This window comes from Quercus suber, unplaced genomic scaffold (genome assembly GCF_002906115.3).
Source record: "Quercus suber isolate HL8 unplaced genomic scaffold, Cork oak 2.0 scaffold_517, whole genome shotgun sequence".
Taxonomy (NCBI): domain Eukaryota; kingdom Viridiplantae; phylum Streptophyta; class Magnoliopsida; order Fagales; family Fagaceae; genus Quercus; species Quercus suber.
Genome location: NW_027069966.1, coordinates 451,492 through 478,130, shown reverse-complemented (window position 1 = coordinate 478,130; position 26,639 = coordinate 451,492). Strand labels below are relative to the sequence as shown.

Below are 26,639 nucleotides of genomic sequence, written 5' to 3'. Positions count from 1 at the left end.
GGTGGGTTGGTGTCTGAAAGGGAGCCTCTCCAAACACACCGTGCGGCTATTTTAAGTTTAAGTAACATACGTGTCAGTTTCTTAGATAGCCTTTTTTGCTAATGTGTCAGCACCTTATTAAAAGCTTCTGCTATTATATATAGTATTAGATTAGATTAGATAGCATGAGCCCCAAATTTTGTTAAACCAAACCCAAAAATTACCCACATCAATTGTTCAAAACGCATGTTTGCTACAAGATGTGCAAATATACACAAGCACTGCGATTGTGCATTTTGTTTTTTTTATTATTATGTTTTTGTGTTTCCCAATGATGTAGGAAAAAAGTTGATGATGGTTGTAGTGTGTGAAGAGAGATGAACAATTTAAAAAATCACAAAAAAATTGATATTTTAATGAAATAGAGTTTAAAATAAATAATCTGATATAAATTTTCTAAAAAGTGGTTTTTTTAAATAGAAAAAAAGTAGATTCTTATGTTAAAATAGATAAAATAAAATAAAATAAAATTTTGCACGAGCTATTATGAAGGCTAAAATGGATATTTAGACAGACTTAAGCGCTAGCTTTTGAGAAAATATTATCTACGATTAGACTTAGGGTATAACATTTTTCTCCCACATCAATGTGGATTTATGTGCAAGCCCCACATGTAGAGTTCACTTTTATGTGAAAAAAAATGTATGACATTTTTTTTAACTAGTTTAAGGGTTCTTGTATCTAGACATTCATGATTTAATTATTAAGATCATCAAAATATATTCAATAACAAGATTCAAACTAGACGACATTTTTATCACATCCCTAATGATGGAACGTTATCTCTCCCCAACTGAATACTTTTCCTAAAATTATACTCCGTCCATGAAGAATGACACTCCTACTCTACCTATAGAAACAACCCATTTATGATTCCAGCCAAGAAGACTAGTAAAAGAATAAGATTTCTATGCTTGTAAATAAAATAATACAACCCATTAAATAGAATAATACAAATACAGAAATACTGCACTTCAGATCTCTAATAAAATTAGCACAGATGCAAATTCCTCTCATATAACATTGCAAACAAACCGGAATTAACAAAAACAACAAAATAATGTGACTAACATATTTAATCCAATGAAAGAATGAACAGCATAAACAGGACTTAACTTAAAAATTAAAAAAAAAAAAAAGAAAAAAAAAACCTTACTATAGAAAGACATTTTGGCTTCTCTCGCTCACTCAAAGAATTTGATTGACGCTCTGGGTGTTGTTGGTTTATGTAGTGCAATTTGATAGCGTTTCATTTTCATGCAGTGTTTGGCCTCTTCGTATGTTTTTTTCCTTTTTTCTTTTTTGATAAGATGCCTCCTTTGTATGTTGGTCTTTGTTGCCGTGTGCCACTGGATTATCTGAAACCTATCCCTGACATTTCGCGCTTCCTCCAAAAGATAATTCAACAAGTCTTCTCCCATAAACTTTGGGATGAGTACGATTTGCAATAAATAAGAAGAGAAAAAAATAAATCTCTTCAAAGTAAAAAATTTAGGTACAGCTTACCCTGAACATCAACCATACACTGGTTTTTACAAATAAGATGGCTCATGATAAACAGCAAAAATATATTAAGGTGACATCCTTCCTCAGCCAACTAATCTGCATAATTTTGTACTTTCTATGCAAGTTACTTCAATTTTTCACACCAGAGACTTGTGAACGGTTTTAGACCCCTTAAACACACAGATTGCGTAGCCTAGATTAATTAGCCAAGTTGTTACTTAGTCAAATTAAGCAATTCTAGGTTAAAACAATCTAACAATCATATCAAGAATAATAATGCAGCGGAAAATAAATAACACAAGATATGATCACCTAGTTTTGTGTAAAGGAAAGCTCCTCAAAGATCTCACACGAGATTCACACAAAACAGCAATGTATGAGCAACAATACAATATGGACAACCTTCAAAAACGTGGCTAGGGTTTTATTTATATACCTAGGGTAAAAACATAAAACCCTAAACGTTTAATGAAGTAGGGCTGAGTTGGAAATTCTGCAGAAATTCAACCTGTGCGATTTTCGATCGATCGAGTCTATTCTTCGATCGATCGAGCCAGGCCGAGAGTCCCAAGTACTTCTGTAGCCACTCGATTCCAACTTTACAATATTAAATCAACTTTGAGCAAGTCTAAATAAGACTAAATACAATGTTTTGATCATGGTTTGCCAACATTACAAATTAGAGTTCTAAATACATAAAATCCTAAGACCTTAGAACCTAACAACTTGTAATCAGAAATTATGGCACTTAATTGCTCAGATAATTCATTATTTATGCTCAGCTGGTGGCTATTATAAAATGCAAAAGTGTAAGAATTAGTCAAAGCCATGGCTGTGAAATGACTTTTCCAACTCTAATTAAAGAATAACTCAAGATCAATTAAAAAGACTAAATCTTCTCGAATCTCAATTCATACAACAAGATCATTTAAATTCTAGTTACAAAGTAATAAGGTGCTTTATGATGCCGGAGGAACGGAGATCTGTGTGCATGTGCACAAAAACAATGTTGGTGATGGCTCATTGTCGTCATTCATTTATAGAGCCAAGACCAAAAATGCAGGAACTCCATATTGGAGCAGATCAAAGCTCCAGAAAGAAAGAGAGGAACACATGCGAAGAATTAACCCAAGGGCGGTATTAAGTCAAGTTTGATGGCAATTGAATTACTGCACTTCCAGCAGACACCTGATTTGCCGCACGGTTGCTACCAAAATTCTTTCGATTTGACTCCCTCGCAATTCTTGAACCAAACTACACCAGTAAAGAACAAAGATTAAATCACTTTTTTTTTTTTGTTGAGAAAATGAGTAAATCACTTAAGAATCAACTAGTGTTTAGCAACAGAACTTTCTTCTAGATAAAGTTCATGAACAATTTGTATTTAACCCAGCTTGAAAGTTCTTTTGCATGTATTTGACTTACGACTTCATTGCAGAACCAATTCAGAGAGATTTTTATAACTAGAAAACTAGTCCAATTGATACTATGGATTTAATCATTGTTCATAATGACAGAATGCTGATAATAGCATAATCAGATAGATTGACTGTTAAATGCAATATGTATAGTAAAATTTAAAAAACACAGCATCCCCTTGAGAAGTGATATTATCATCTACCTAGAAAAAGAAAGGAATTCATAGTGCTAAGTGCTGCATAAACCCAAGGCATGGCAATTCATACATTTAAATGTTATAACATCTGTATAGGTATGCATACCTGAATTGCTCTTTTGGGCAGAACTGCTGCTTCATATAAACCAAGCAATCGAGCAACCTTCAACAAACATAATGCACAAACAATTAAACATCTGGCCAGGATTTTTGAAATGAGATACTAAGCCTGAATTGAGAGCCACTGATTCAGTAATGGATTTCAAATCCAAAAATGAACATGTAAGATTACTTTGCATATAACAGTAAAAGAGAAATCAGTACCAAAGTTATAATTACTGTACCATACCAGCTACAGTGGTCAATATATTTCATACTGGTTAGTAACCCTGTACACTTAGACCCTTGATATGTATCGGGTTTAAATACCAGGATGTTTCAGCCTATATAGATTGTTTCGGCTGTTTCCAGCTGGTACAAAATCATAGGTTTTTTTTCATAATTTTTTATAACATGGGAGAATAATTTCTTTTGAATTGAGACGATATGAGTCTGTTCTTAATAAAATGATGAGTCAAGTGAAACTATTTTGAATTCATGAATAACGGATTCCACTGTTGATCAGAGTCAATAACCCTTTGGGCAACCAACCAAACCCTGCAGATCAAATTTTGATCAACAACTTGGAGGTATGGCTAAGTGGCTTAAGGCATTGCTTTGATAGATCAGGCTTTCATCCATTGTCCAAGATTTCCCCGCTGTTGTCCCCCATGGGAATCTGGGCCATGTCTTAGTCCTAGTTCTGATCATCCAAAAAGACCAACTAAGCACCGTTAGCTTGGCTACCCTCTACCATATGTTTTGGAGGAAGGGGCAAATTGGTATTTTAATGCTAAATTCCGTTAGACTTAACCCTAAAATAGACGATAAGGGGGTAAGTATTACAGAGTTATAAATTTGGGGAGTCAATCGTGCATTTTGATTGTTCAAGGGGCAAAGTGTAAAATGGGATATAGTTCAGGGTGAGAAAGTGTAATTTCCCCTTGATTATATTAAGATAGCAAGATGATGAATTGGAATGAAACCTCAAGAAACTTCAACCTGGATCAAACCAGAATGTATCCCTAACCCCATATAAGGTTTTTGTATTCCCTACACTCCATCAGAGTCCACTTCATTCAATAGAGCAGTTCAAAGTTCTTTTTTGGGATAGGTAATAGAGCAGTTCAAAGTTAAATCCAGTTACAGCAATAAATTTTCTTTCCACAGAACTTTATGTCACCCACACGTTTGGCTTGACATCTCAACTATAACCATGAACAAGATATCTTTTGGTATAATAATGGGCAATGAATCTACAGTGACTCATTTAACCAAATTATGGTCTAATATTTTCAAATGACAACCTTCAGTTTCCACCACACACAGCTTCAACTTGTCGGTCATGGTAATCATATTCCTTCAACCATCACCAATTTTTGAGATAGGTAGATAGGGGAAAGGGGGACGTGGGCTTCAAACCACAGGTATGGGGCACCACAAAGGATGCCATTACCACTAGGCTACCACTTGAATCCCAACCATCACCAATGTTAAGCCAGATGACTCAAATTCAAGAATATAATATCAACAGAGATTGAGATGCTACAATGCAACAAATGGAACTTCTCCCTACAGATGGTTTGTCAAATACTCATCAGCACAATACTCATGTCGACAACAACTACAAAGCCATTTCCTTAAAAAAAATTGTATTCATTATATAGTGTTATGCATTGTAAAGTACAGATGTAAATATCATGCATAAAACCCAGAAGCAGATGCTCTTCCAAAACATGCACGTATGCCGGCACATTCCCAGATGATATATATATATATATATATTCAGAAACATGTACATAACCGTATTTCTGTGCCCGTATCATGTCTCATATGTTAAGGCATGACAGAGAATGTAAACCTAACAAAAGATGTGGCACTGACCTCTCTCAGAATCTTTTTATCACCGATTCCACTAGGTTGATCAAGGTTGGCAATCTCCCACAGAGGAATATCAAGCAAAGTCCTTATAACATCTTCATCCAAGAAAGGAAATCTAGCCTTTTTTAAAAAGCAGAAAAGGAAGAATTAGATAGTTGCCACATGTGACCAGTCAATGATGTAAGAAATTGTTTTTGTCCAAGATGTTAGCAATACCTCCTTCCCATTATCAGCAATACATCTATCGTCTCTTCCTAGGTTTCTCTTCCAAATTCTTTGCATGTCCAATTTCATTTCCTCATGTAGCCCAAGCCAACTGAAGACAGCATATGAGACCACCAAAACAAGTAGGTATATAAACATCAATTACTCCAAACATTACTTTGTTCAGTGATAGGTCACAAATATACTGAATGATATCAAATCACTGCTGCTCTAAATAGGAGAAAATCAAATAATAATGCACAGGAAGCCGGTAATTCTTTCAGTTTCTTAGAATGAATTTAGTACTGAAATTCCAGAAGATCCTATCCCTGTGGATCCATTTGGCACAGCTTATCTTTTCGGCCTTCTGAAAATGGATTGTTTGAAAAGCCTGTATCTAGAAAAAAAAATGAAGTTTTTAAAAGAAGACTACTTTTCAAAACAGGATGCCAAACGGGCGCTAAAACTAATACATACAACAGAAGAACACAGTTCCTATTAGTGAAGCCCAGTAGCCACTGAACCACACACACAGACACCCTCGCACATGCATGCGCATTCACAAACGAACAAGCTGAATACAGTATTTCTGAAGGCATTGATCCAAAATCAGTTTGAATTTGCCAAGGCTTTTTTTATTTTTATAAGTAAGCTTGCCAAAGGGTTGTACCAGCAGCAGGTGCATAAATCAGGATACTCTTTTCTGCCACATCATATGGTCATGATTAGCTATCAAATTGACAAGGATTAATGCAAGTACCAAAAGAAATTTTAGGAGCCTTGCCTAGATTCTGAGGCCCAAGTTCAGAAATTTTCAGCAACTAAATTTTGTTTGAACGTTCTCAACCATTTTATTACCACACTTATTTTCTCATTACTATAATGTGATAACATTCACCTACTTTAGCAGCAAAGTATCTTGGGGCCACAGATTCTTTACAGCCTCTTGAAAGAAGCATTAGGAGCCAGTTCCACACCTTAAATTGCTAGTAGGTGAAGACTTATATGACATTCAAAAACAGGTTAGAATATTACAGCAACTTCAAGACCTTTATGATACACTGATATTAACAAAAGAACTACTTTACAGCAAAGTAATTGTGTGAACATAAACACAGATCCACACATGCGTGAATACACACACAAATTGGTTTTCAAACATGCAAAAAAAAAAAAAAAAGTGACGAGATTATTTAATTTATTCATGAAAAATGCATACCTTCCCTTTCGATATTTTGTTTTATGCCTACCATATCCAGCACATTGCTCATCAGCACCAGAACCAACAAGGACAATCCTGGCCTGTGACTTGTATTTAACACGTTCATTGCACTGAAGATCCTCATCACAATTATTGTTATTTCCTTCATACACCCAGCCACTGCCTCTAGCAGCCAGCCATAAAGCTATTCCTATATTCAGGTCCAGCAATATTAAATAAGATATAAGACTCTATCCATTCAGATCAATAGCACTTATGTTGGTGAGAAGGGAGATCTAGAAACATGACATTTACTCTGTTATTTTGTTATTTCATGGGAAAAAAAAAGCTTAAAGATCATAAGACACTTTTTGAGATCTAAAGGTGAATTACAATAAAAGCTTATGCTAAAGGAACATCAAAAGTATTGGAAAATTTCATTGAGAGGAATCAGCAAAGAAAAGACACGAACGGGATAATTATGTGTATCTATGATGTCCTCCCATAATGTTAGGAAACATGTATAAGTTAGAACAACATAAGATTAGAGGGCCATTTATCTGATTCAGTGGAAGCTTAAAACAAAACATATATAGAATAAGGAAAAACTGCATTATCTGTTGAAAGAAACTTTGTACCATGTAAGTATTTGCAGGATTTATTCGTGACATGATGTGCTTTGTTTCAAGGTCCAATGTTGATAAATCAGCATCAATCTCTTCAAGTTTCCACCTGCAATTAAAATATGATGTGAACTGATAGCACAAGGCAAGACAATTGCAGAAATTCATTACACAGAAAGCTTTTTAGCATGGGAAATCATAGTCCATACCTTCTCAAGGGTGCAATTCTTCTCAACTCCATTACTCCTGCCTTGGCAGAGATTCTATCAGGAGCAGACTGACCGTCAAAACTCACATTAAGTAGATCAATCTCATCTGTCATTAAAATTGATAGGACATAAGCTTACAGGTAGGATTGACAAAAGGATTTTATAATGCATGTCATTATTTAGCTTTACAGTTTCTACTCTAAAAATTGGAGCTCATCGAGATTCATACAAATATAACACAGAACATTAAGAAGGGGGAAAAATAAATAAATGTAGCTTTTACTGAACACTCACAGCTGGGATCAAGGCATTCATCAAGTAATGCTGAAAGTATCATAGAATCTAATCCTCTGGAGAAAAGAACTGCCACTGGTGTGAGTAACTCTTGTCTTATATCACAAGTAACTGCATATGCATTTCATGTCAAAAGAATTCTATTAATACAAAAGGCAATAAATCAAATAACCCAAAAAAGAAATAATTGAGCCTACTCAAGGTTATTTAGTTGGAAAATATTCACTAATTTTCCATTTTACAATAAAATGTTTAAGAAAAATATCTGTCCCACTACTCTATAGCATGAAACTAATGCAAATGTAATTCAGTTCAATCAGATCTTGAACCTTAAATATTCTATGCAGTGAAGTGCACTGCATCACAGATTCCCTCAAAGCAAACAATACAGTCTCTGCCGGCCCTGAAATTGAAGCTTGGATGGGCCCTACTGAAATTGAAGCTGCAATTCAAGATTGAAGAATTCTTAAATTGGATTAAGAAAGCTTAGAGTCTTGGAGTATGGATCTTTATGGGGTCCCTATGTTTAGGTTGTATTAAGCCAAAGGTTGTGAAGCGGTATTGAGGAGTAAAAATATAAAAATATATGGGAATTTGGCTTAAAAAGTGGAGTATGGTAAATTGAAATTTTATGTTATGCAGAAGTGTATGTTACAATCTCCTTGGAATAGGATCCTTAACAAGTAAAACAAATAGCTGTGGGTTACTATTAGAATCTGTTATCCTTATCTACAAACATCCAACTTGAAAACCAGAATTGTTGATTGAAGAACTCTCAAAATTCAACCTTGATTGTTACACATAACAGAGTTATAAAATGAATCCTTGAGCTGTACTATTATTTCAACTTTAATCAGCTTTCACATCTTCAAAGCTCACCAGTTATGAAGGGGAGAACTAGAAGATTACACAAATACATGCTATCATCATTTGCAACAATAAAAGAAATGCTAAGCAAGATAAATAAGAAAACCATTATTAAAGGTAATGAAGAAATTTCACCATTACAGAATTGATCACAACTTTCTCCCCCCATCTCAGGTTAAGAACATAGCTGCTTTCACATTCTTGTCATAAAAACTGTATGCAATTCAAATGACTAATATAGTACATGCTTTTACTTTGATTATAAACTCTTACAATGCTACTCAGCTCAACAGATGGGTGAAGCTATTTCTACGTAGATGGTGGCATTATATCTCCAATGTTCCAGCGGGTCCACTACCAAACTCAAAAGATGCAGACTTCTTTCTAAAATGAATCACATTGGAGAAAAAAATTAAAGCAAGTCAATGAATTGATCAATTCAAAGGAAAACCAAAGTTTCTGTTTTTGGTGGTTTCACAGCCTGCTTTTCTTGAAACTTTCTTCTTTAAGATTGCATGGTTTCTTTAAGATTGCATTGTTGCCCTCATTGGCTATTTTGGTCATCACAAGTTTACCCTTCAATCAAGAAGATTTCTTCATACTTAGAATGCAACAAAGTTTCCATTTTTGGTATATTGGGATTAAGGAAAATAGTAAACACCTTTTAGAAGAAAAGTCCAGCTTTACATTTTTACATACAATTACTTCTAATAAATTTCATATTCCTCCAAAGAATTTTTAATTTAGGTATAACTAATAATTATGGTTGCAACAAAATAATAAGCATATTCACCAGAAAATAATAGTTGGAATTTTTAAATTTATGCATTTAAAGACAATGTTTCTAAGACCTTGTGTCAAACTGTTTTGGTAGGATACACCCCATACACGACCCAAAATGGTCACATCATTGGCAACTGCCCAATGCCCAACAACCAAACACTCGTGCGCCGAAAACTAGCCAATGTTGTTCAAAACACCCAAACGCACTTCAAAGCAAATTAGCCACAATCAGACTCATCCAATTAATTAAGAGCTGCAGTGTGTAACCTCATCCAATTCTAACATGGATCAAACTTAACTGATACAATTTTCCCAACTTAGATAAAGAAATAGTCCTCAAACATCACAAGCATTCTAAAAGGACATCCAATTAACAAGACCCCTTTATTAGTACCACATCAGGCCATACATGATGAGGATTACCAAACACAACATACTAAGCGCGTGCCAGAAAACTCCCGTAACTTGGAATCAAATTAAAAATACATATTATCTTGAGGAGAAATGCCAATGTTGCCAATAAATAGTTCTCAACCCTAACATATTGTCCACACAATGAAAGGGTTCAATTTACAAGTATAGCTACTAAAACCAACTAATCTCTTCTATGGTGCAACAACAAATAGCTTCAAATCAAACAATCACTTGGAACAATTTTTAGTCAAATTATGACCTTTATCAATAAAACATGAAAAAGATACATCATAAGAGAAGCTTTAGGATATATATAGGATCTTTTAAAGAGATACAATATAAGAGCAGACAAGGAAGCACTGCTCAAAGAATCATATGTAATATAAAACATTAATATATAGATGATCAAATATAATAGGGAGGTTTAAAATACAGGATTGTATGAATTTATATAGCTTAAATGCCACATTTTTCTTACTACTAGAGCTGCAGACTACAGGTGTTTGCAAAAACATATGATCAATCAGTCAAATTCTAGATTTGATGAGATATTGTAGTAAATTTAAACTCAGTATTTAAAAAGACTCTAAGATCTAAGTTTTATTTTCTTAATAAAGTTATTGTGGTAAGTAATATGAAGAATAAGATGCAAAGATGACTAGTTTTAATGCAAACAGATATACTCACTAACAGTCTCAACTTAATGTTATAAAAGGTGGGCAAGACCCATTTTTTAGAGCTGAAATAACACATTAGATTCAACAATATATAAAAAAAACGGTTTAACCCAAAAGAAAAGACCACCGTTTCTTGCCCCACGCACATTTATCGTGGATGTAGAAATTACACTGGACACATTGTAAGATAAACTCTTTGCAAGGATCACCACAATCGTCACATTCAGGGCTGTCCTCAGTTTCCTCAATGAAAGTAAGTGGGTGTGGATGAAAGCCAAATGTGTAAGTATCTCCAAACCAAATATTTGTGTATTTCCCAAGAATACAATTGGGATGAGCAGGATAAGTGCAATTTTCACAGTAATAGAACCAATGCTTTGGGTCACGCTCTTCTTCACAGATGTCACAGTAATATTCATTAGAATCATCTTCAACAGTATAACAGAGAGTGAAGGGATGCTCGTGTTGTTTGTACCTTGTGGTATATGGTAGTGTAGCACAATTGATGTCTAGAGCAAATTCACAAATGGTGCAACGAAATATTGAAACCCTTTTTGAATTACAACTAGTGCAAGTTTGTTCATATTCTGTAGTGGAGAGGACAAGTTGGTGCTCATGTCCTTTGTGGGTAAGGATGTCCGATGCCAAAGTCAAAGCACATTGAACATCGAGATTAAGTTCTTCCAAATTATAGGAGAAGCCATTGCAACCCCGTTTACAGACATCACACTGAAAAATCTCACCTGGTTTCGTTGGGATAAGGGTGAGTGGGTATGGAAAAAATTGAAGTCGCATTGTTTTGGGTAAATTTGCACAAGATTTATGAAGAAAGAAGCCACACTGGGAACAACTGTAAAATGGACCAAGAAGGGCTCGTGCGCACCCATTGCATTTTTGGTCATTTAGAACCTCATCAGTAAGCTTTAAGTCATGATCATGACTGAAGTGTTTGATTTCTGTGTCTATTTGAGTTCCGTCCACCCCCACCTCGGATTTTTTGACTTGGTAAGCTGCTGAGTCAATCGATTCATTAAGCTCTGGAACTTCATCCTCATCTCTAAATTCCGGCGAATTTATGTCCACAATCCTTCTAAACCTCATACCACAATCGAGGTGGGCAACATAATCGCATCTGGAGCAATAATAAAGCCCAAAGTGTGTGTCCAATTTTTCAACACAGATTTGACAAAACCGGGAGTTGGATTGATGGAATTCAAGAGAAGAATGGGTGAGGTGGAGGAGGTGCTTGTGACGAAAATTTTTGACTCTTTGTGGGAAAATAAAACATTTTCCATGAATCCAGAAATCACATAGACGACACAGATAGGGTGTACCTTTGTCTTCTTTGCCGCAAAGGTCACAAGTGAAGGTGATCCACTTCCAAAAGGGGGTCAATGGGTGGTGGTGGCATTCAGCATCCATGGTAGGCGCTAAAGAAGCGCATGTGATGTGAAGGCTGAAGTCACAACGGGAACACCGATAAGCATATACATCTTTATAATCTTTGCAGAGTTCGCATTTGTAAATTTGATTGTCTTCACTGTAATATTTCCATGTCATTGGAGAAAAGAGAATNTATGATGATGGTTATATATAATTATCATGTGACCAGCGAAGTCAAAAAGCTTCCGTAGCATAGTGGTAGTGCGTTCGCTTCGTAAGCGAAAGGTCGCGAGTTCGATCCTCGCCGGGAGCTCTTCTCTAATTCTTTGCCTCTTTTTTATTCGTCTTAACTCCTACACTTTTTACACCCCTCAATTTTTTTTTTTTTTTTTTTTTTTTTTGAAGACAGCCCCTCAATTCATGTGTTCTAAGCTAACATGGTGATAAAATAAATAGAAAACCCACCAACCAATAATAAAGTCTATAGGCACCAAAAAAAAAAGAAAATCACGACTATTGATTTAGTGTTTGTTGGAAATTAATAAAAACTTATCGGCTCAATTGTTGTGAAATTTATTGTGTTTTTAACATTGCTCTTATAAACACATAAAATTCACAACTGCTGATTTATTAATATTTGTTGAGAACTAATAAAAATTTAATACCAACTCAATTGGTATGAAATTTTTTTTATAGGAATTATTATGAAATTAAATAAAAATTTCATAGTCTCTATAATCTTTACTTTTGCTCTTGAACTCATCATATGTTTGGGCCATGAGTTAGGTTGTGTTGCACATGATTGTTGTGGCCTTTCACCTTGACTAATGGATGGCTCGTGGCCATAACATTTCTGGCCTATATCTTCCGTGATTAATAGAGCCATTGGACCCTTCAAGTCGCCTGTGTTAGAGACATAAAGATTAATGGCCTAACGGGGCTGAGTGTTGTCTAATGGTCTGGTACAGAAAAAAAGTGCTCTTTCGTCCATAAATAGATCCACAACCCTTTGGGCCTGTTCTTACTCATCTACTGACTTGGGCTTCAAGGAATGACTTGTAGTCAGACAGGAAACAACCCATTTGTTCATTATGAGGCATATAGCCCAAAGGAATCAGTCTTGCTCTTCTGCTGGCTAAACGGTAGATTTTTAACTTATGACATCTATTTTATAATGATTATTTTTTATCATCAAGTCAAAACATCAATTAGTTTTATAGTGTAGACGGGATTTAAATCTTATATCTCTTATTTGATGACACCAATTAATCTATCTAAAACTTATTATTTACAAGATACTTGTGTAAAGTAAATAATCATGATAATGTTTGCTTCTATATATTTGATGTTTCACCAAGTTTTTACATATTTTCAAGCATAATATGGGAAAAGGGGGATGGGGTTAAGTGTCAAACTACCTTAGTGAAATATCAAATATTGAATGAGCTTGAGCTCATCGTCAAATTAGATTTCAAAATTTTAATTGGTTTATTATTTAGTTTAACAAATTCTAACTTGTATATGAAATACTTGATCAACTAATTGTTTTCTCATATAAATCAATACCATGAATATAATCTATGCTAATGACTAATAATTAAATTATGCTTGGGAATATTTTATTTGAGATAATTAGATAGAATAATTTTAATATATAAGCAAAAATGAACTAATATTGTATTCTTGGAATTTATACAAAGACTTATTATAAAATGGATTTTTTATAATTATTAATAAATATAAAATGTGAATACTAACACTTTTTTTTTTTGGTTTAACTTTCCTTTTAATAATTAAAGGGTAAACCGTAAACACGAACTCGACATGTTTGATAAATAAATGAACCTACATCTCTTTCTTTTCTTTTCTTTTTTCTCAAAATTCAAAGTATTTATAAACAAATTGGCTCACTTTTTTTTTTTAACTTATTTACACCTATATATCATTGCATTTTGAATTGTGTCATTATATATATATATATATATGACAAAATTTAATTTATGGTGTCCGCTCCATAGCTTTTGCTCTTTATCGTTAGGTTAAAACATTAATTGGTTTTTATTGTAGATAGGTTTGAACCACATATGTCTTATTGGACATCAAGAGATTTTACCAAATTATTTAACTGGAACTCATGACTTATGTCATTTATAATCTATAATCTTATATATATATATATATATATAACCAAATACCATTTGATTTTCGGCTGAATTTATAATTTTTGTCACATAAGCTTTTGAGACCATACAAATTTACACATTAATATTCTACAATAATATATATGACCCATTTAATTAGAAGTGGGTTCCAGTTAACTCAACTAGTAAAGTCTTTAATAGTTAAATAAGAGATATGAGGTTCAATTCTCAAAAGTTGAAATTCTATAAAAAATAAAATAAAATAAAAATCTATGGTGTTCGTTCCATATATATTTTGTATGTTATTTATATTTAACCCCACACTTAGAATCTTGTTGCATCATAATTTCTTCAAATAAGTAATAATAGCTAGTTCATATATGAATACAATCAAAATAAATACTTATTAATAATTACCATAATTATATATTTATTAGCTCCAGATAAAAAAAAAAATCATAATAAATAACTATTAATGCCTACCATAATTATCAAATTGAATATTTCATATGCTAACAAAATCATAATAAATATTAATAAATAACTATCATAATGATAAAATTTCGTATTTATTTACAAAATGAGTAATGTTACAACTACAAACTATTTCACAAAACTTTTACAAACTGTTATTGTGGCCAATTTCTTCCTTGTTCTCATTTGGACCCACCAATAACAGCAGTTTTTTATTTACCAATAATTGCTTACCACATCAGCAGTTTGTAAAAAAATTTGTAACTCTAGCATTTTTCATACAAAATATAAGAGTGAGAAAACCATTTTTTTAATAAAACCATTTTATCAAATTGTTTTTTTTTTTAATAAATTTCATGGTTGTTGACTAATAACCTATATAAAACCAAAATAGTTTAACTTTTGATTAAACTCATAATATTGTGCCACGAACTTTCAAGGCCTCATAATTTACATGATATTATTTTAATTTATATTTTTAATTTAATTTAAATTTCATTATATATTTAACACATTAGTCAAGAGTCTTTGTGGCTCAACTGACATATTTTGGTGTTTCCAATATAAATGTCCCGAATTTAAATCTCTCAATCCCTAACTATTAAATTATTAATGTGTGTGTGTGTGTGTGTGTGTGTGTGTGTCATATTTTCACTTAATGATATAATATATATAATTTCTGTAGGGTTAGGATTTGTGGCCTAAGCCCAAAACAATAAATTTGTAGAGTGTGAATGATAGAGCTAGGTTATCTATGGAACTTACAATGGTTGATCACAACATATAAGTATAAACCAACATGAAAGTACACGTAAAGATCAAATAAGCTGAAGTTCGAAGAGATTTATGATAAATTGAGTACTTGTTACAATTCTTAAGGCTACAATAAAGCCTTTCTTTCTCCCCACTTTTTTAGAAGCCCTTATTCTTTATATAGCATCCTCCCCCATCATCCCCATCGTCCACTTGTTCTTTATCTAGGTCCCTACTTGAGTGCATGTCATGTCATGTATCTTCCTCAACTTTTTGTAAGTGGCGGTAGCTGAAGTTACACTGTTCAAGGGTCTTCTCCACATTAATGCGACCAGAAAAGTTGCTATAGTGCATTTAATACGGTGATAGCAGATTTTCCTTTAGATATTTCTTCATTCTTATTGTCTCAAAATATACTCAGAACTTATCTTGATTATTAGGGTTGCTAGGAAGACCATTCGGACCTTCTACATGTTTGATTAATCAATACTATTCATATCCGAGGAGTAGGACCTCTTCGGATTGTATCCATCATTCGTTTCCGGGTATCCTTCTTCCAGATGGACTTTATCTCAACCGGTTCCTTCTCTTCGGACACACATAACTCCGCAAATAGGGCCCTAGGCCCACTACATTAGATTGAGTTTTTTCCCCCCACAATTTCATATATAAACGTAATAATAATAATTGTTTAATACTAAAATATATACTCTCTCTTTTTTTTTTTTGGGAGGGGGGAGGCTCTGCTTAGAGCATCCACAGCAGGTGTGACAAATGTGCCAAATACCACCAAACACAAAAATGAAGCTTTATGAGATGTGTCAAATCTCAAAAATTATACAACATGACTACAGTACTGTTGCAAATTTGCAACGATACGGACAGATGTTGCAAAAATTTTATTGTTTTATATTCTCTTTTCTCTCTCCTCTCTCTTCATTTTTTCTTTTCTCTTTTCTATCTCTCACCGACTCCCTCTCTCACATCAGACCCAGCTCTTCCCTCAACAGAGAAAGAACAAAATGGGCGAGGCGCAAGCAGATCATCGCCATCGTCACTCTGATCGGATCACCACTCCAATCGGATCATCGTCGTTGTCATCGCCACTCTGATTGGATCATCGCTCTTCTCTCATCGCCATCGCCACTCCGATCGAACCCAACTCTTCTCTCATCGCCACTCCGATCGGATCATCACCATCGTCACCGTCGGAGGAGGCGCAAGCGACATGGGCGAGGCCACTCCGATCATCGCCATCGTCATCACCGTCGTCATCGCCATAGTCATCGCCGCTCTAATCTCGTCAATCTCTCTCTCTCTCTCTCTCTCTCTCTCTCTCTCTCTTTTGGTGGTAGGTTGTTTTGATTGTTGGTGGTTGGCTAAATTTGGTTGATGGTGGTTGATCAGGTTGTAGGTGTGAGATTTGGGATGGGTATGAGATTTGGGATGGTCTCAGATCGGGCTTATGGTGTGAGATTGGGATAGGTATAAGATTTTGGTTGATGGTGTTTTTTTTTTTTTTTTTTTTTTTTTTGGTAGCAGTGGCTGATATTGGTGGTCAGTGGTTGATCTGTGGGGGTGGCCAGTGGTTGTGGGCTGTGGCGGTTGATCTGCGGTGTAGGTTATTGTTGTTGTTGCTGTTGTTGATGATAATGGGGAGGGGGTAATATATTATTTTAATGTGTAGTAAATATTATTTTAATGTATAGAATTGAATTATATAAAATGTGATAAATAAGATATTATAAAATGATGTAGTAAAATAATAAAATAGGCATTTGGTGTGGCAAAATGACATAATTTTTGCACCAGCTGCTACGGATGCTCTTATCATTGTATAGGTTATGAACTAGCGGTATATAACTTTTCTAACATTGTTGTATATATATTTTTTGAGAAACTAACATTGTTGTATATACTATGACAAACTTGGTAAACTTTTATAGTTATATTGAGAAAGAGGAGCTAAAATTCACTGGGAATTTGAGCAAGTCATGCAAAATTATTAGGTGGAGTTTGGATAGCGTTTTCAACGCTAGTGTTGTGCGTTTGTGTCTATTAGTAGGTCTTGTGCATTATTAACAGAACCCACAAACTTCTTTTTTTTAGAAAATTTTTCATTAAAAATAAGTCACACAGCACTATTCACACATTTAAAATTTATTTTGCTACAATATCTTCAGTTTTCAATAATAAGCAGTATCTAAACAGACCCTTAAATAGACTACTTTAGCGTTAATATATGACTGTATCTTGCCAAATTCTATGATATTATGAAAAGTTAAATCGAATTAGTATCCACGCCAAAAAAATATATTTAGAAAAAAATCAAATTGGTATCTCCATTCTCTCATTCTATTTCTCTTTTTCTTTTTTCTTTTTTTCTTTTTTGTTGGTAACATGGAAATTAATTAAAACTAAAACTCAAGATAAGATTCGAGATGGAGGCTGTTTAGTACCTTGGAATTACAATATTTAAGACTTCTATAGGCGGATTATCATACAAAACAAATCTCTATCAAGATTCACCCTTAGTGTACGTTTGGCAAAAATTATTTTTAATAATTTATTTTTTTATACTATTTATGAGTCTTATTGCATTTTTTAATATTATCTAGAGGTCTCACTGTACTATTTTAGTTAATTTTTACTTTTATCTACAATACTTTTAACAAAAAAATTTTAATTTTAACAAAATAAACAAATCTCAAATAAATCTTTAAACAGCTAGACATTTGCACATTTATTAGCTGCGCACGTTTATTGGCTTCACGAAAGCAACATTTGATCTAACTTGGCAATCCAAACGGCCATCTGCCTGCAAGGCTGCAATCATCTACCAAATTTTGCAGGTTTTGACGAAAAGTTGCAATTAATGTACTGCAATCCAACAAAATCAAAGAAAATATTGATAAATTATTACAATATTTCGAATGGAAAAGATTGGGTACTGCAATCCAACAAAATCAAAGAAAATCTCGATACTTTATTACAATATTTCAAATGGAAAAGATTATTCTTAATTAGGACATACACCATACACTCCAATATAAATCAATATCTCTTATTGTTTGCTATCATATTATAGATTAAATTTCAAATGTATAAACCATAAACTAAATCCACAAAATTAGTTTTTAATATCATTATTTCATGACATGTTATATGTGAGTAAAGTAAAATGAAAAAAAAAAGTTTTGAAACAATACTTCTTGAATAAATAAATAAATAATTTTATTTACATTATTTTTAAAGAAATACATACTAGCTAAAATCATCACAATGATCAAAATTTAGCATAATGAGCTGAAAATAGATTGAAATTTAAGTTGAGTTGGAATAGGAGGTTATTCATACCAGTAAGTTAACTTGTAAACAACTTTTCGAGACAAAATATAGTGTAATCAACAACCCTTAAACATTAAAATTTCATAATTTTCTTTTTGTTTAAACTTAAACCCAATACATTGAGTGTATTCTAATAATCTAGGATCCATTTGGTAGAAGAGTTTAAATAATGTTGTTTATATTTTTTTTAAATACGTATGGATAAAAAAAATATGTAAAAATATATATAATATTGTTTAAAAATTAAAAATATATTATTAAGATACTCTATCAAACATACCATAATTACTCTTAAAATTTCTTCTCAAAAAAAAAAAAAAATAAAAAAATATGTAAAAATATATATAATATTGTTTAAAAATTAAAAATATATTATTAAGATACTCTATCAAACATACCATAATTACTCTTAAAATTTCTTCTCAAAAAAAAAAAAAAACTCCTAAAACTTATAAAGATTCCACCGTACGGTTAATTATTATTGGTATAAAAACATGAAACTTTTTACTTTTTAAAAAAATTTAAAAACTAGTATTTGACTCTGGTGTCTTTTTGATGATGTTGTGGAATCTAGTTGCTTTTGAACAACTCCACTATGAGTTCTGTTTCATGGGACTTAACAATGCATACGTGGCTGTCTACAATTGGACACAAAAAGTTCAGTTACATGGGGTACTGTGTCTTAACTCCTGTCAGTGCTCACTGCGTCAGTTACAGGCTTACAGCATACGCTAGCCTGGACTTGTACTCCTTTTCGCTTATGCCAAAAAATCTGAATAATCACTCCACTCACCGCAAAAGGAAAATAAGGCTGTGATTGTTCCAGTAAAATATTTTTTGAAAAATAGCATATTTTTTAAAAATGCTATTTTTGAAAAAGAAAAATATTTTTAAGTGTTTGGTTGTATAATGAAAATTGTTATAGAAAATATTTTCATGTGTTTAGTTTTATTTTGAAAATGCTATTTTCCTAGACATTTTTTATATTTTCTCAGCATCCAAATAAATTTTATTACAAAAAATTTCAAAATCACAGCAAACTCTAGCAATCAAAAGCAGAAACAAAACTAAAGAAAAAAAAAATAAAAAGCATAAACAAAACCATCGCCTGTGCGACTTGCGACGGGTTCTGGGTTCGTCGGTGCAACTCGCCGGTGCGAAGGCAACGGGGTTCTGGGTTCGTGGCGAGATCGAGCAGAGACGATCGAAGGCGAGATCGGCGCGGTGCTCGGGGTTTGCTAGCGACGTCTCCGGCGTGATCTGGTGCTGGGTTCTTCCTTTCGCTCTCTCTCTCTCTCTCTCTCTCTCTCTCTGAAAATCATTTGAAGTGAAAATAGGGAAGGAAAATGATTTCAGTGGTCAAATGATTTCCTGAAAATTATTCCGGAAAATTCAATTTTCAAAACCAACCAAACAGCCTATTTTACGGAAAATGATTTCCTTTTCACCCAAAACAAACGGACCCTAAATTTATAAAAAAAAAAAAAAAAAAAAAACCTAAAATTTAATAATTTATTCCTTTCAAATTTAATTTTGGGTGAATTATTATTTAACAATCTTGCTAAAACTCGTGCTAACAAGTAAATTGAATCAAATAACTTCATGGCATTATTAAAAAAAATAAAAATTGAAGGGAAGTATTCTTGACTCCATTGATCTAAATTTATACCGTGAATTGTGTTTTATTTATAAAGAATCATAGTATCGTAATTGAGTTACAATAAATAATTTAGTCATTGTACATATTAAAGAATTTTAAACCAATCTAATAGTATCAATGACAAAAAAAAGAAAAAAAAGAAAAAAAAAAAAGCCCTAACCGCTTAAGTTAACAATATTGGCCAATTGAAAAAACCCTATCTGAGTGCACTAACGGTATTGACCAATCAAAAAAACCCTATCCGCTTATGCTAACGGTATTGACCAATCATATAAAAGGTAAATCTATCAATGATTTTTAAACCAACCGAATAATATCAAAGACCCAAAAAAAAAAAAAAAAACCCTAATTGCTTACATTAATTGTATTGACCAATCGGAAAAACCCTAATTGCTTATGCTAACGGTATTGACCAATCATATAAAAGGTAAATCATGTGAGACATGTAAAAGATATCAAATTAAATTAAAGAAATAAAAATTCGTTACATAAATGATTGGTAGCTCTTTGACTCGTCGCATAGTTGCATATGGTAAGCTACACGTCATTTCTCTGTTTCTCTTGACCCTCGACACTCTCCCTCAAAATGGAAAATACAAATTGTGATCACCCATCTTAGAGAGTAAAGTTAAAAAAAAAAAAAACCCTAATTGCTTACATTAATTGTATTGACCAATCGGAAAAACCCTAATTGCTTATGCTAACGGTATTGACCAATCATATAAAAGGTAAATCATGTGAGACATGTAAAAGATATCAAATTAAATTAAAGAAATAAAAATTCGTTACATAAATGATTGGTAGCTCTTTGACTCGTCGCATAGTTGCATATGGTAAGCTACACGTCATTTCTCTGTTTCTCTTGACCCTCGACACTCTCCCTCAAAATGGAAAATACAAATTGTGATCACCCATCTTAGAGAGTAAAGTAGAGAATCGATTGCAACCCAATGCTTTAACAAACATATCAACCAACTTATAGTTAGTGCGTGAACCAAACCTCCTTGAATTTTGTCAATTATAAAGTGATAGTTAGTCTCGACATTTTTGGTTACTTCATGGAACGCCAAATTGGTTTCCATGTGTAAGGCAACTTTATTATTATGGAAAAACAATGTTGTTTGTTAATGAGTGACCCGTAGATTTTGAAGAAGTTGGAGAAGCCAAATTAACTAACAAACTGTTGAGGCTATTGACCTGTAGTTTGCCTCAGTTGTGGATTGACCAATCATTACACCAATCATCATCAGCCTTTTGCAACATTACTACTGATTATGTTTTCTATTCAAGTTTTGCTAAAATTACTTTTTTTATTGGTAATATCGCTAATTCACATAATATTTCTCATAACATAGCCAATCTTAAATATGAGTTTATCAATCTTAATTTGGATAACTTATTTTTGCATACGCAAATGTAAAATTATTATTAGTTAATATTTTATAAACGATGCATGCATTAGAAAAAGAATCAAGCTTTTTACATAACCTAATATGTTTTTTTTTTCCCTTCTGAGAAGAAATAACCTACTATATTAATTGGACTACTCTCATCTATTTATAATATGTATTTTAAAATATTTAATTCAAAAAAAAAATCTAAAAAATGAGTATCAAAATAAATATCATGTTTGAGATTGTCAATATTTCTCTTAGCAATACTGGACTTCATGTATTAAACAATGGATTTTAGTAATAAATTTGTCCAGAAAACTATTAATTCTAATTTATATTTTGATTGAGAGAGAAAAGAAGAGTAAAATATTTGGGAGATCAAAATTTTTTATACTCTTAAACTATGACATAGATTATAAAACGTATTAATAAAACGCCCATTTGAAAAGTATATAACATTTTAAAAAATAATTTTTATTCATTGAGAATTTTCTTTTTAGTAATATATATTTTTTAATATTGAGAAATAGATATAATATATACTATTTTAAGCGGCCTAGTAGTTGAGAGACACCACCCACGGTTGCGTTTGCTATAGTGGTGGCTTGTGGCCTAAGAAATCCAATTTAACATTAAAAAACAAAAATTAAAACAAAAAATAAATAAATAAACCCAAACCAAATAGGAAAAGAAATCCTTGTCTCTCTGGGACGCTGTCTCTATATATATACGCACTTGGCTGTCACGATTCTACACACCGTTCTCAGAGCCGCACGGTCTTTCAATCTCTCTCTCTCTCTCTCTCTCTCTTTTTCTTTGGTGTTCTGATCTCTTCCCCGAGGTACCATTCTCTCTCATTCACGCTTTTGATCTTGAATATAAAAATTCTTTGATTATGGTTTTAGCTTTGAGGTTGGTTTGCTAGTTTCAATGTTTTTTGTTGTTGTTGTTGGTGTTTTTTGTGTGGATCTGGGGTTTAACTTTTGTATACAAAAGCGAATGTCTTTGTTTAAATTTGTTTTTGTAAAGGTTGTATCTTCGCATTGTTAAACACATGGAATTGTTGTTGTTGTTGTTGTTGGAAATAACAGAGAGATTTAGTTTTGAGCGTAGAGAATTTTTAATATTGTTTTGTTTGTATTATTTCATGTATTGGAATTTCCCAATAAACCCATTATGATTAAAAGGAAAAGAAAGATTTTTTTTAATTTTTTTTTTTTCAAAATTTAACTTTGGCTGTTTTCTGAAGAGCTATAGCCTTGAAAGCTGAAGAATTTCTATATTTAGTTTTGATAGTTTTTTCTGAAGAACTATAATAATAGAATGAGAAGAATTTTTTTTTAATATAATAATTTTAAAAAATACAATATTTTCTGAAGAACTTTCACCATTAGATGATTCATATGTTATAAACCCTTGTTACTCTTTGTGTTTGTGTGTGTGTGTGAACCTATTTATGTTAATTAATGCCATCAAGCTACAAGGCTATTTGCAAATCAAAATTTAATGTTTCATGTTATGTTGATTGTATTTTCATACAGATTGTCAAAGTAGGTTTAAGAATTTGATCCTTGGTTTTTCTTAATTTGTTTTGTTTTGTTTTAATCTGCTATGTATTAAAATTTCTTTAGTAATATTTGCCTAATGTCATTGAACCATACTTGTGGCAAATCAGAATTATATATTTAATCTTGTCTTCATTGATTTTTGATACAGATGGTTAAAGTAGGTTTAAGAACCTGATCCTTGATTTTTTAATCTGCCGTGTGGATGGACATCCACATATTAAAGTTACTTTGCTAATATTTGCCTACAAATTATGCTATTTTTCAGTCTTCAATGTCATACATATTATCTCAATGTTGAAGATTTGCGTTTCACTATGCAATTAGCCTTTTTTTGGGTGCATATTGTCCTATATGTTGTAATATATTTTCAGTATATTAGTTCATAACTTTTTATTGCTATTGTGTTGGTGCAGAAAAGATTTCTTTTTGGTAGATTAGTTTATGGTTGTTTGTTGTCCTTGTGTTGGTGCAGAAAATAATTTCTTTTCAGTAGATTAGTTTATGTTTGTTGTCATTGTTCTGATGCAGATATGGCAAATCAAAGTGAAGATGCTTCTGACACCTCAAGTGCACAGTTTGTTGGCAATACCTTTGTGTCTCAGTATTATCGTATTCTGCATACAAATCCAGAGGAGGTTCACAAGTTTTATAACAGTTCGAGTGTGCTCAACCGACTTGGGACTGATGGTGTGATGAGCTCGATTACTACCTTGGAGGTAAGTTTTGTAAAAAGGGAAGCTTAAATAGCTAAAGGTCTCACTGATTTTCTTGTCTAGATTACACATTTTCTTCCACATGCAATAGAATCAATATTTCCATGCAGGGCATATTAGAATAACATAATTCCCACAAATGCACATACACAACCATACACATTTACATATTACTTGTGAATGCTTAAGCTATTTAATTTCATTGTTGAATGTTTGTTGCAGTTCATATTTTCCATCGATTTGTGTTTGTGGATTGAAAAATGTTGAATGCTTTATGCTTTAGCCTTATTGTGAGTTTTGTTGCTGAGAGAGGGGTTATGGAATGTAGTTTGGATTTCCATGAAAGGTGATATTTAGATTCTTTATATGTTTTGGGCTGTATGGATTTTGAGTAAAAGTTGAATCTTGGATGCTTAGGAAAAGTGGTGCAGCATGCACATATGTTTGTGTGTTTTAGTTTCATTGTTTCATTTGTCCAAATTAGAAAATACAAAAAATAAAATAACGGCCACATTCCTTTATTATTTTTGTCTAAGCTTTTATCTTCAAAGGGCTTTGATTTATTTTCTCCCCTGTAAATTATATATTTACACATGTTGATGAGTAAATTGTCTTTCTTTCATTTTGAAATAGGCCATTAAGGACAAGATACTCTCCTTGGATTACCTGAACAATCAGGTTGAAATATTGACTGCTGATTCTGAGCTTTCATTTAACAATGGGGTGATTGTTCTAGTTACTGGTATTTTAACTGGAAAGGAAGATACTGGAAGGAAATTCAGTCAAGTTTTCTTTCTAGCCCCTCAAGAGAATGGCTACTTTGTCTTGAATGATGTTTTTAGGTTCATATCTGAATCTGTGGAGGTTGATACTGTGGAAAATAATCATATTGAAGAAAGTGCTCCAAAAGCTCCTTTGATAACTGATCCTAGTAAGTGTCATGTTTCCATTTGTTTGCTCTCTTTTTTTGGTCTCATTCTCTCTGGTTGCATCTTTTTGTTTGGGCAAGGGTGTCTTATTTTTGAATTTATAAAAGATTTATTATTTTCTTTGATTACAGAACCTACTGGTTCTGTGTCAAATCAAACAACCTCATTGGCCAATGGGAAGATGCCCCTTAGTGAAAAAAGGGTTGCTGATCTTCCAAAGAAAGCTGAGGATCTTCCAAAGAAAGCTGAGGATCTTCCTAAGAAGTCTGAGGATCTTTTAAAGAAGTCTGAGGATGTTCCAAAGAAAACATTTGCATCAGTGGTAAGTAAAATCTATACTTACGTAGTTTTCTAGCTATTGTTATCACCAAACTTACTTTATTACCTTTTGTTGTGCTTGTTCCAGGTGCAATTATTGAAGGACAACAGTGCTCCATTCCAATCGAGGGTTCCACCTGTTAAACCTGCTGAACCATCCCGTGCATCTGCAGCACCTGAAGCTACAGCTCCTAGTAGCAACAGTACCAGGGAAAAGATTGAAGATCATGCAGGTGTTTATTTCTTCTTGTGATCTTATTTATTGAACCTGGAATGGTGTTCAATTTAAGATGTTATACAAACTTCCCTTTTCATACCCAGCTTGTTTCTTCTAATATCTATGATTGTACATGTCCAGCTAAGACTCATGCCATATTTGTACCAAATCTGCCTATGAATGCAACTGTTGAACAACTTGAAGCGGTTTTCAAGAATTTTGGGCCTATTAAGTATAATGGTATTCAAGTTAGAAGTAGCAAGGTATGTTTCATATTTAACTTGGTTAACTCCATTTAGATTTCTTATTTATAATGATGTTCACATGTTGTGTATTTGCTATCTTCTATCCAGCAACAGGGGACATGTTTTGGTTTTGTGGAATTTGAATCTGCCAGTTCGATGCAAAGTGCTATTGAGGTATTGACTTTTCTGTTACACCTAATTTGTTGTTATCTTGTATATTGGGGATTAACCTTTTAATCGACAATAACTTACCTGTCTAAACTACCATTGTACGCTCTAAGCTTCATTCTCACATTTTTCACCAAGCAAGGACACACAAAACTTAATCCTCTGTTTTCTGTATGGCGGTCATGATTAACTTTTCTTACTTTGTGGATGTGTGGTATGCTTGTTAACTTAATGTTGTGAAGTAACTTATGTGTTTTTGTCTCATGGATTCGGTTATTTTATGTCATGAGTCTGGAGTCTTTGAGTGCCTACTGGATGAGCAATGGCTACCTTTGTGCTTTCTTTTTCATTTCCGTTCAACTTTCATGATCTTTCTACTTGTTTGGTTTATAAAGGCTATAATTGTGTTGAGGCCTTTAGACATTTCTTTTCATCCAATTTTCTACTTCAGATGCATTCTGATTTTTTTTTCTTTGAGCTGTGGCCTTTTGTGTGTGTGTAAGTTGGTCTTTCATTTATGAGTAACAAATTCTTACTGAAGCTGTAGTTCTTATGGTTTCTGTATGCACATAAAATTTGTGCAATGCCCTTGAGTTTTTGTGTGAGCCTCAAGTTATCTACATCCTTTTTTATTTTATTTGAATTTCTCCTATGTTTCTACATCTAACATTCCACGTGTTACTATTTCAGAAGTCTCCAATTGAAATGCTGGATCGTGAAGTTCGCATTGAGGAAAGGCGAGGCAAGTTGAAAATTTCCTGTCATTCATCATTATTATTTAAACAGTTCTATATTTGGTTTGTGGTGCGCTTTCCATAAAATTTATCAAATATCCCAGCCAAATTGGATAAAATCTACTCCCCCCCCCCCCCCCCCCCCCCCCCACCAACCCACAAAAAAAAAAAAAAAAAAAAAA

The 26,639-nt window shown here is 33.0% G+C and overlaps 2 protein-coding genes and 1 non-coding gene across 3 annotated transcripts; 2 read left to right on the top strand and 1 right to left on the bottom strand.

Annotated features, from left to right (window-relative positions):
* Positions 1–2,400: 2,400 nt before the first annotated feature.
* Positions 2,401–11,981, bottom strand: LOC112039839 (uncharacterized). Its single transcript, XM_065763630.1, has 9 exons — positions 11,747–11,981; positions 7,672–7,782; positions 7,378–7,483; positions 7,186–7,277; positions 6,564–6,771; positions 5,357–5,456; positions 5,144–5,260; positions 3,267–3,323; positions 2,401–2,799 (listed from the first exon to the last, which is right to left on the bottom strand). Exons 1-9 carry the CDS (start codon positions 11,970–11,972, stop codon positions 2,686–2,688), a joined length of 1,131 nt encoding a protein of 376 aa, XP_065619702.1. The 5' UTR covers positions 11,973–11,981; the 3' UTR covers positions 2,401–2,685.
* Positions 11,982–12,036: 55 nt separating this feature from the next.
* Positions 12,037–12,108, top strand: TRNAT-CGU (transfer RNA threonine (anticodon CGU)). Its single transcript has one exon. It is a non-coding gene; the product is annotated as a tRNA-Thr (tRNA).
* A 10,131-nt stretch (positions 12,109–22,239) lies between these two features.
* LOC112039850 (nuclear transport factor 2) lies at positions 22,240–26,557 on the top strand. The gene is made up of 8 exons (XM_065763656.1): positions 22,240–22,406; positions 23,662–23,849; positions 24,480–24,777; positions 24,907–25,097; positions 25,182–25,326; positions 25,452–25,573; positions 25,664–25,729; positions 26,414–26,557. The coding sequence occupies exons 2-8, from the start codon at positions 23,664–23,666 to the stop codon at positions 26,540–26,542; spliced, it is 1,137 nt and encodes a 378-aa protein (XP_065619728.1). The 5' UTR covers positions 22,240–22,406; positions 23,662–23,663; the 3' UTR covers positions 26,543–26,557.
* Positions 26,558–26,639: the final 82 nt, after the last annotated feature.

What these genes read in the sequence shown, in the direction of transcription:
- LOC112039839 (XM_065763630.1), bottom strand. Translation starts at nt 11,972, where the DNA reads ATGACATGGAAATATTACAGTGAAGACAATCAAATTTACAAATGCGAA. An exon ending in TGAATGCCTTGATCCCAGCT is followed by an intron (nt 7,484 to 7,671) that starts GTGAGTGTTCAG and finishes TTTTAATGACAG; the next exon opens with ATGAGATTGATCTACTTAAT. An exon ending in TTGCTGATAATGGGAAGGAG is followed by an intron (nt 5,261 to 5,356) that starts GTATTGCTAACA and finishes TTTTTAAAAAAG; the next exon opens with GCTAGATTTCCTTTCTTGGA.
- LOC112039850 (XM_065763656.1), top strand. Translation starts at nt 23,664, where the DNA reads ATGGCAAATCAAAGTGAAGATGCTTCTGACACCTCAAGTGCACAGTTT. An exon ending in GCTCGATTACTACCTTGGAG is followed by an intron (nt 23,850 to 24,479) that starts GTAAGTTTTGTA and finishes ATTTTGAAATAG; the next exon opens with GCCATTAAGGACAAGATACT. An exon ending in CGATGCAAAGTGCTATTGAG is followed by an intron (nt 25,730 to 26,413) that starts GTATTGACTTTT and finishes TTACTATTTCAG; the next exon opens with AAGTCTCCAATTGAAATGCT.